This window comes from Sinocyclocheilus anshuiensis, unplaced genomic scaffold, assembly GCF_001515605.1.
Source record: "Sinocyclocheilus anshuiensis isolate Anshui unplaced genomic scaffold, SAMN03320099.WGS_v1.1 scaffold557, whole genome shotgun sequence".
NCBI lineage: Eukaryota > Metazoa > Chordata > Actinopteri > Cypriniformes > Cyprinidae > Sinocyclocheilus > Sinocyclocheilus anshuiensis.
The window spans coordinates 78,505-89,062 of NW_015540883.1; the positions used below are offsets into that span (position 1 = coordinate 78,505).

General features: G+C 38.6%; 1 protein-coding gene across 1 annotated transcript; it reads left to right on the forward strand.

The window, feature by feature from the left end:
- Positions 1-5,770: 5,770 nt before the first annotated feature.
- On the forward strand, positions 5,771-8,284 carry LOC107688610 (paired mesoderm homeobox protein 2B-like). Its single transcript, XM_016486323.1, has 3 exons — positions 5,771-6,198; positions 6,897-7,084; positions 7,429-8,284. The coding sequence occupies exons 1-3, from the start codon at positions 5,958-5,960 to the stop codon at positions 7,852-7,854; spliced, it is 855 nt and encodes a 284-aa protein (XP_016341809.1). The 5' UTR covers positions 5,771-5,957; the 3' UTR covers positions 7,855-8,284.
- Positions 8,285-10,558: the final 2,274 nt, after the last annotated feature.

Here is a 10,558-nt window from a genome sequence, read left to right on the forward strand (position 1 = left end):
ACAACTAGGAACAAAGCCATTACTATATTTAATGACAGACGTGTCAAATGCAAAAAAAAAAACATTTGTGTAGGACAGCAATCTACATTTTTTGCCATTTCTGCTTTTCATAATTCATAAACTGTCATATAATCTATTAATAGACATCTGCGTTTTGTGGCAAACAGGTTTTAATCAAAACCTAAGAATACATTGAAAACATGAAATCCACAGTCAGAATAAAGTTTCTCTGTCTCACCAGAGAGAAACTAAGAGGAATGAGTCTGGCACATATTTCACTTTCCATAACTCTTTCATTTTAGCCAAGGTCTGAAAATAGATATTTCTGGCTATTGCTTCCAACCTACCTATATTCAGACAACCACTTTCTTTTATCACATTAGCGTTATTGCCACTCTCCGGTGTTGTTCTAACTCTGCAGCTCAATATCTTACCTCAGGCCTCTAACTTCTGTTTCCATGATATGAGTCTGGCCTGAGCTCAACATCTGAAAACTGTCCTTTAGTCTTGAAAATCATACTAGATTTAAATATGCACTCTATGAATTTGTTAACTGGTGAGTCAATGGTCTTTTGGAAGGAGGAATTATCATGTTACAACATACTAGGCCTATGCATCCATATGTTCCAATAACATTATGATATCTTTCCAAAAGGGCTAAGATGTTTTTATTTATTTATTTATTACAACAATTAATCACATTAATCAAAGCCATGTTATTTCAAAATCAAAGACAAACAAATAATTCAGCGATAACTAGTAATAAACAAGTCTAATAAAGCTTTAAAATCAATAGAGATATGAATGAAAATACTTTGCCCCCCTCTCAATTATTATTAAAATTAACCATATTGCTGAATGAGGTGTAGCAAACTAAAGATACCATTTAGTAAATAATCATCCCAGCCCACTTTCAAATAAAATGTAAGTTCCTTTTCTTTAGGATATAGGCCTAGGTTAACAAGTAAAACATTTGGCACATTCATACACCTACCTCATGCACAACCTTGTCATATTAACAGAAACATAGTTGCACAGAATTATTTAGGACATGTGTCTACCATTAATAGCTTTATCTCCTTATTACTGTAATAGTTTTTTTTATCATTATACATCTTAAAAAAATAAAGCTATTAATGTGGAGAATAAAATCACACGGTGCAACAGCAGGTGGAGGGAATACAATAGTAATTCATCAGCTCTCCCGGCAGAACCATTCCATTAAACCACATTAAATAAGTTTGGGTTGATTTAACACCGTCGACTCCCAAAGCAGTTCCTCGCCTCACACTATTCATTCTCATTTATACTCTTTCCTGGTCTAAAAAGAAAATGCTGACCGCGCGATTTATCATCACCATCAGCTCGGGTTCATCACATTTTAAAGTGATGCTGATGAGACACAAGGTGGCTAGACTGCTGCTATAACAAACTTACGAAATAATGCAGGGGGGGTTTAAAAGCAGGGCACCTCAGAAAATTAGAAGAAAAAAAATCAGCAGCTAAGTGAGAGGATAGCTTTCACTTATTTTCAAGCAATCACTTGTGGACTCTTGCATCAGTTGAATGTATGGAGATCGTGGCGTAATGCAATAAAGATTTTTATAAAAAAGGAACAAGAGAGGGAAACAAGAGGAAGAAAACTCTCCAGGCCTACCAGACCGTGGGTTTAAATGTTCAAGATCGCTAGTTCTGTGAGCCCTAATATCAAGACAAATGCAAAACTCAAAAATATGACACGGATCACATGATTTATTGTCACATATAAAGACAGAAGAATGCCGGTCATTGTTTTCCCAATGATAGACACAATATCCATCAGTGACTGTGCTGAGGGGACATGGAGCCAGTGCCTGTCCAAGCAGATACTAATATAATATAGAATTTCTTGATAAGTTTTTGAATAAGAATTTTAAGATACCAAGAAAATAATAGATAAGTACATCAAGAAATTGTGATTTTATTTGTGTATAAGCTATTGAATTTTTTAGACACACCAGAAGAAATGTATAGCCTTATATTGTATTCATAATTGAATATTTTATCTATAGAGATCCACGATAACATACAGAAAAGGCAAAGGAGAGAGAAAAGGGAAATGTAGCATTTGATAATAGATTGGTTAGTTTGGCATACAGTAATTGAGATTCAACTTGAAGGCCAACAAGGAGACCATTAGAGACCAGAAGGGATTTAAAAAAAAAAGAAACATTAAAAAACACTCAATCACTCTTGATGTGCTGCTGTGTCCCCTTTAACGTAGCTGGTCATTAATCGCTTAATTCCAGTAAACCTTCGCTCCATACAATAGCCCGCTGTCTTCCGCTAATGCATGTGTGATTAAGCATTTATCTCAGCACACGGGCGATATTAAGCCAGCAGGTCCTACAGAGACCCAAATGCCTTCGGGGGGCCGACCAGCCTGCTTGTGTAGCCTCGTGGAGACGGGCTCTGGTTAATGACAGTGACCCGAGCTTCATCGGCCATTCTATTCAACCATTATAACGGCCTACCGGCTGATTTATGAGATCGGGGCTAATAATTGTCAATTGCTTAACGTGGACAACAATGCCAGTGTGTTAAATAAAATATGCCCCCACTCATTCGTTTGGCCTCGTTTGTACGAATGACCTTGCCGACCTACTTAAGTCATGTTAAAATAAACAACTATGGTTCGTAAACTTTGATAGACAACTTAAAAGAATCACTTAAGCTGAACAGAGGTACTAAAATAGATCTGTTTTATTTTAGATTTATGCATTTTCATTAAAACAGTAACAAAGTCTGTTAAAAGTGGTTATTATTTCGCATTCAACTTTCAGCGTAATTAGAAAGTGAAACACCAAATGCTAAATGCATGACAAAAATGACATCAATAACAGATACACGGTATCGCGCTATGCCCAAGACCATATTTTTTATTATGAGAGCATTTTGAGACTCAATGTAGGCCTTCCTTTCCACCGGACAGTGCTAGATTTGGTGGAAACGAATGAGGGTCACTGTTAAACCAGCGTTACACAGCACGGGATGAAACGATGACAGGGGACTCCGATAAGAATTTAATTCCATCTCATTTTGGACAATTTTATGAATCAAATTCTTAAACACTGGCAAGAGATTAAATAATCACATCTTTTCAAAATCTTATTTAGGTCCGGTCGATGGCATTTCTTCTCCCGTTAATGTCGACTTAGAGGTTGAAGTAATTTCGTAATTGATTCCGAGCACAGGATCTCGGCGGGGCCAGAGCCCCACCAGCACAGAGCAACACAGAGCAGGCGTGCAGAAAATGAAGAAGTCTCTCCCGAGCCTTCTGAACTTACACCCCTATTGTCAGCCACTTTGCAACCAAAGATTTAGGATCTTGTGAGACCCGTAGTCATTTGGTTTATTTAAGTGAAGCCATATGGACGCTGTTATTTATAAGTCATTAAATCACAAATAACCTTCTAAATTAAGGTTATTGAACCATTATCACACTGTTAATCACTGACAACATACAGTTTTACGGTTTGCTGTTAGAATAGGGCTTAATTTAGAATGCTTCGTGCTATTGACCTGTTAACGATATTATGCCATTGCAAGCTGATTTAACTGATTTATCACAGATTATAGCCAAGTGGATCCAAATACATCCTTTAGAATAACTTGTGCGTCTGTTTGCGCGCGAGCCCGTAAACTTGTGTGCGTGTTTTCTTTAAACTTGGAGGTGGACAGGTCGCTCATTCAAACAGTAATATCAAAGGGTTAACGTTGACATTTTAGTCCGCCCAACAGATCGCAGAACCAGTTGATAGTATGAAAGGAGATGTTGAAAATATAAAAGATGGGCGTTTCGGTAGCTGGTGGACCACAGATCATGAGAATAAAGAGCTGTTTGAATAGGGGTAACGGATGGTAAAAGCTATAATTGTATTTGCCTCGGCAAAATATCAGAAAGGACTTTTCTCGGCCCTTTGTATGTTATTAGATTAATTCCTTGCGATGCCTTCTTTTTCCTTTCTAGGCGCGTGGAGGGAGGACGGTGGACCAGTTGGTCTTTGGTTTCAGTAATCAAATTAACCATTTGCTACATCTTTTAGTCACAACTCGCGTGTAGAAAGAAAAAATTAACATAATAGGGGCCGGGTTGTATGAAGAATGACTGAACTTTTTAATCGTCATTTATCTTTCTCACAAAAAAACACGAGGCTGACTGAAGGAGAAAAAAAGAGAATTTAAACTGTGCAGAAATGGTAAAAATATATATATATTTTTTATAAAACTCGAAACGCTTGATGCTTTCATTCGAGTGACCTCATAAATGTTAATAATCGTTTTATCCCTCTGTTGCATATTGCATCCAGAGCGTATTTTAGTTTGTATAACCACAGGTGCATCGGTTTCTCTTATTTCCTTTTATTTATTTATGTATGTATTTGTTTATTTATTTAAACGCCACATAGGAAGTATTATTGTAAATCAATCTTTTAGTTCAAGTACTAAAGTACTAAGTACTGTTTTGAACGTTTATAGATTTACTATTTGTTATTGCTCATGCCTTACATACGATCAATAACAAAGGCTGTGTCCTTGAATATTTTTACGGTGAGAAACACGTGAGAATTCATCTGTGGCTGATAAATTTGTCGCGCTTAAGCGCTTTTCTTTCAGTCTTTCGTGTATTTCAAATATATACAAAGCCTGTTTTATAACTTGTAATCAAAAAATGTTGTATAGCCACAGCTAATAATTCTTAGCTGTTTTCAAAGAATATAGTTTAATAATAACAATTAATTTCAGTATTTGAAAAGTCTATGTTGTGAGGCAATTTTGGAAGATAAGAGGTTTTTCTTTTTGTTTGCGAATTTGGTACCCTCGTTATAAAAGCAATAATAACGACAATACAATAAATAAAATAGACAACATAAACGAACAAGTTTAACTTATTTGTGCATGCGGTAGACATATTTTTTACCTAAAGCCGTGTTTGTTAAAGTATATAGTCAAATATCCTATAGTTTAACATCCAAACTTTTTAGTTGTCCATTGCTCGAATGATGATGATAATGATTATTATTATTATTATTATTAATCTATTACTAACGCGTCACGAATATTTGCGTTCCACACTCATTTCCGGCTGCATTCTTCAGAATGACAGCTTGTATAGCTATATATCCTGCTAAATTAAGCATGTAACTTTTATGATAACCACAATGGTCTCTTTAGCTCCTGAAAACCAGGGAGTGCCAAAGCAGTGCCGTGCAAAAGAATAGAGAAAGGGAGAGAGGAAAAAGTAAAGGAGACGGGGAAATACTATCGAAAATTCAGCCCAAGGTATACCACCGGTTTAAAGGCTTAAAAGCTTGGGGAAAATTGGATCAGGGAGAATCGTCACCCAACTTTCATTATTTCCAAGTGGTGTGATTGAATTAAAGGGCAAGATGGCGGTTTGAGCGAGAGGGCTATACGTGGTGGAGGGGGCTGGCGCGTAATGGTGGGGTATTAAATTCTAATTAGAGATGCAGGGGATCAATGATAGGGAGGTTGGGCAGCCCGATCCCCCAGTGCCAGCCCAATAGACTGATGAGTTATTGTCATGTAAAAAAGCGCTAGCAATAAGACCCAAACGCCGTGCTATTGTCCAAGCGGAAAGAGCCAAGTTTATTATGAGGACTATATGCTCTAGAGACCTGGGGCTAGGCGGCTCCTTGGGAGGCTTTTCATAAAACAAGGCTCAGCTCCTATAAAGGAGGGCAGTTTTTGAGCAGGCGCCGAGCAGTGCACATCTACCCACGGCACGAGCCTCCTTCAAACCAGTAAAAATTCAGCCGTCACAAGCTCCCCAACTTCGTCCGCGTTTTGGCTTGCTTTCTTCATGTGCTCCTCGCCAATTTAATCCAATTTGAATTTGACGTTTGTGTGTATTTTTCCTTGGGAGTGCAGCTTTCCTTCTCCACTGAGCCTTTTCAATGTATAAAATGGAGTATTCTTACCTCAATTCCTCCGCCTACGAGTCCTGTATGGCCGGGATGGACACTTCGAGCCTGGCGTCAGCCTATGCGGACTTCAGCTCTTGCAGTCAAGCCAGTGGCTTTCAGTACAATCCCATCAGGACGACGTTTGGGGCCACCTCCGGGTGCCCGTCGCTTACACCGGGCTCCTGTAGTCTGGGCACCCTGCGGGACCACCAGAGCAGTCCGTACGCCGCAGGTAAGCCCAGAGTCACCTTTAGCTCGCCAGCTGAGAGGCACAAGAATCATGGCCCTGGTATATAGGACGCCTTGATTGCTTTCGAAAATGGAAATGTGTTTAGTATTTACCAAACGAAATTTGCTTACACAAATGAAAGAATTTATCACGTTAGAAGCGATTGCAGGCAAGAGGTAATTCAGTTACGGGGTTACACTATCCCAGTCACACCCTAACCGCCAACAAAATTATCTTAAGCTGCCAAAATGATAGGCATAATTTATTTACTTTGCGATGAGACATAAACCTTCGAAAATAATGAAATAACCAGGGACTTAAGCTCATTATTGACACTGAATTGAAGTTGCAGTAGCAACAATAGAAGAGACAGAAGCATTTATGACAAGTCTCCAATCCAGTCTCCAATAACATTTAATTAACAGCATTTCACAGATAGCAGAATACAGCTGACTCGGGATTTGCATCATAACCTTATCTTTTATCACGATGTTATCTTATCTTAAACAATTTATGATGCGAGTAACCACTGCACACGCTTAGTTTAGAAACTTTATTTGAATTATTTCATTTTCATTTCTTGATATGTGAATCAACAAGTTACATGTATTACTTCAAAAGAATGAAGGTGACATTTAAATACAATTTCTTTCAATTATACTTACAAAAATGGCTAACATCTGACTTATGCATTTGAACAGTCCCCTACAAGCTGTTTACCGACCACGGAGGATTGAATGAGAAGCGGAAGCAGAGACGCATTCGGACAACTTTTACCAGCGCGCAGCTCAAAGAGCTGGAGCGCGTGTTCGCTGAGACTCACTACCCAGACATTTACACACGAGAGGAGCTCGCGCTAAAGATCGATCTCACCGAGGCTAGAGTGCAGGTGGGATATCCTCCACTGACTTCTTACATTTTAAAATTTGCAACAGAAAACATTAAAAAAAGTGCAATTACGTTTTAGTGTTTTATTTTTATGTTTATTTTATTTTATTTTATTTTTCTGGTTTAGGAACTGAGTAGCACTCCATAGTTCCTATGCTATAGAATTTCAAAATGTAAAAATAGTTGTGCATTAGTAATAATAATATTAACTTTTCTTTATTAATATAATGAACATTCGTACTAAATAATGACATAGATTGTATTACTCAGTAATGCAAGTACAATGAAACACGAACAATGTAATATAAAATATGTTTTAAAATATGTGATGTGCATTTTCTACAGGTGTGGTTCCAGAACAGGCGCGCCAAATTTCGCAAACAAGAGCGTGCAGCCGCCGCCGCAGCTGCAGCAGCAAAGAACGGGTCTGGGAAGAAATCTGACTCGCGAGAGGAGGACAGCAAAGAGGCAAAGGCAACCGATCCTGACAGCACTGGTGGGCCCGGACCTAACCCAAACCCTACCTCCAATTGTGGTGGACCAAGTCCCACCGGCGGACAGGTCAGCGCCACAGGGAACGGCCCGGTTGAACAGGTGAAGGCGTCAGTGGCTGGAATGGGAGGCACTGCGCCGAGTCAAGGTTGGGCTTCAGCCCCGGGCACCATCACCTCCATTCCGGACTCTCTGGGCGGACCGTTCGCTAGTGTTCTGTCCTCATTACAAAGACAGAACGGAGCCAAAGCCACTTTAGTAAAGACCAGCATGTTCTGAGTTAGTGCTTGATGCAGAAAAGAAACGACGACTGCGAGATTCAACAAACAAACAAGTAAGCGTTTACTCTAGTCACTGACAACCGATAAGTGGAAAAGGGAGAATGCCAAAAGGAGAGAACCCTGTATTTCTACCCACTGGCGTAGAAAGAAGAGGCCACCTCTGGTCCTCATTCGACTACTTTCTATGCTATTGGTTTACACCAGAAGCTGGATAATAATATCATACACATTGTGTTTTGTATGTGGTCGTCGACATAATTTCTGACGAATTCAAGTAAACTAACCAATAGACTGCGATGCGCGCTCCTGCTGCAAAGAAACCCCACCAAGGACTCATGAATACAATGTCATTATTCAGTGTCATTATACATGTCATTATATCTTGGCGCCATAATTATTTGTTTACATTGACTCTAAACGTACCAATAGCGCAAGTTACACGTCTGTATTAGAAAATACAGCCAAATGTGGCACTCTGTTATATATTTTTACCTATAAATTGACCAAGCCTTAGAGCCAGGGGCTCTGCCACTATTCATCTACATATTTACTATTAATCTAAGGCAAATTGTTCTTCAAAATGGCACAAGTACATACTTCATTGTTGACAGGATTACGTAAACGTTTTGTGTGTCTTTCTACAGCTGTGTTTTTGTGGCTCAAATTGTATAGTGTTAAAACGTATTGACGTCCTAGATAAACATACACCACATCCCCCTTGTAGTTCACCGAGTCTTTATAATGTTTTACAAGTTACAACTGGCGCATTCTTTGGAGGAAAAAGGGAATGGATGCAAAACATTGTATTTATTTTCTATATTATTTGCATGTTGTCTTCTCCGTCCAATTTTATAATGATTTCACCTATTTTGTGAGCATTATGTAACACGTTTTTGTCCAGGATTTGAGAATTATTTATATGTAGGTAATGGATGCTTATATTTAAGAAGGAAATATTTCTACATGTGCACATAGTTTTTCAGGTGTACCATTGACATGGCTGTTGATGATAAAAACAATTATGATGCTAAAAATAATATTGTCCCGTTTCCTCTTTAAAGTATCCACTTAATTTAAGTGAAACATTGCTAAAACACCTTCTGAATATTCATTCAAAATTCAACATTTCATTCAAAAGTTCTTTAGTTGTATTACTAGCTTCTGACGGCCGAGAGGGCGTATATCCTGTTCAGCACCTTGGACAGCCGCACAAGGCGCCGGGCTGCTAATACAGATTCCGGTAAATGATGCTGTCACGACACTGAAATATATAGACACTAGTGTTATTGCTGTTATAAACACACAGATATACAGACTAAATTTCATTAGCATTTTACATTTTTTTTAATATTTCCCCTCCTACACATTGATTTTGCATAGTTTGCTTTCTACAATATAGAGACTATTAGGCTATAGGCCTATAAGACACTCATATTGATGCTTCTGGAATGATAACAGAAACTGTTTCTTCTTATAACATCAAAGACAATGAAGCAAACGTCTGTTTTACAAATCAATATATTGATGACATGTTATTAAGCAGAATTTAAGTGCAATAAAATAAATGATTACAGTGAGGCAGGGTTTCAGAAATTGCGATGTCCAACTTCATAAATGAAAGTGAAGAATAATAAATATATGTAACCGGATTTCACGCTGCGTTGTAAGTGATTCTGCACTTATTATTCTTATAAAATGTACACAGAAGAACACAATAACATTACAATGACGGACATCAGCGCTATAGCGAACTAGCTATGACCAGTCCATATATACATATAGACATATTTCTAAATCATCTGGTTTGAGATTTAAAGCACTTGCTACTGCCTAAAAGAACGTGGGCTTTCCACTGCCATGCTACAGACTGCAGAGCAGCTTCGTGTCACGTGAGAAAGAAGTTAAAGGGATAGTTCACCCCAAAATGAAAATTATGTCATTAATTACTCACCCTCATGTCGTTCCAAGCCCGTAAAACCTTCGTTCATCGTCGCGAAACCTCATTTGAATGTGCTTGACCTTTGAGCCCTCAGATGGCATTGCATAAGAAACCTTCATGCTGCTGTGTTAAATATAACTACGTGGGATCAGGAGTACTTTGGTAAACCACTGTCACTTAACACAGTCTGCCGCTGCATCAATTAATGCAACTTGCATTTACTCTGTTACTCTAGAAGAAAGCTGTACATCAATTCTATGCAGTGATGCCACAGGTTTCTCTGGGCCAGAGCTCATCTCAGATAGTCAAAAAGACAGTGGAAACGTGTGCTGTGGTCAGATGAGTCCACATTTCAACTTGTTTCTGGGAAAAATGGACATCTTAATTTGTGTTCTGAAGATGAACGGAAATCTTATGGGTTTGGAACGACATGAGGGTAATTAATGACAGAATTTTCATTTTGGGGTGAACTAACCCTTTAACGAGAACAAAGAAGCGAGCATGGAAGCCCTAATTTTTGCACATGCTTAAATTACGGGAGAAATTATATGTTTAAAAAAATCAGGGCCGCGTCTCCCGATGACGATGTATAACTTTAACTTTGAAAGTTATAAACTATAACTTTTGAGAGGGTGTCTCTACATGTGAGGTTAAGAACATTCGTTTCTGCATGCGTTTCTCAAAACGTGTGAGTAGGCGCCAGGGCTGGACTGGGACAAAAAATCGGCCCTGGCATTTTTTGGTCCAGGCGGCCCATCACCAC

Excerpts from the sequence above, each read along its gene's own strand:
- LOC107688610 (XM_016486323.1), top strand. The coding sequence starts at position 5,958 with ATGTATAAAATGGAGTATTCTTACCTCAATTCCTCCGCCTACGAGTCC. Across the intron at positions 6,199-6,896 it reads GAGCAGTCCGTACGCCGCAG|TCCCCTACAAGCTGTTTACC; the intron begins GTAAGCCCAGAG and ends GCATTTGAACAG. Across the intron at positions 7,085-7,428 it reads TCACCGAGGCTAGAGTGCAG|GTGTGGTTCCAGAACAGGCG; the intron begins GTGGGATATCCT and ends CATTTTCTACAG.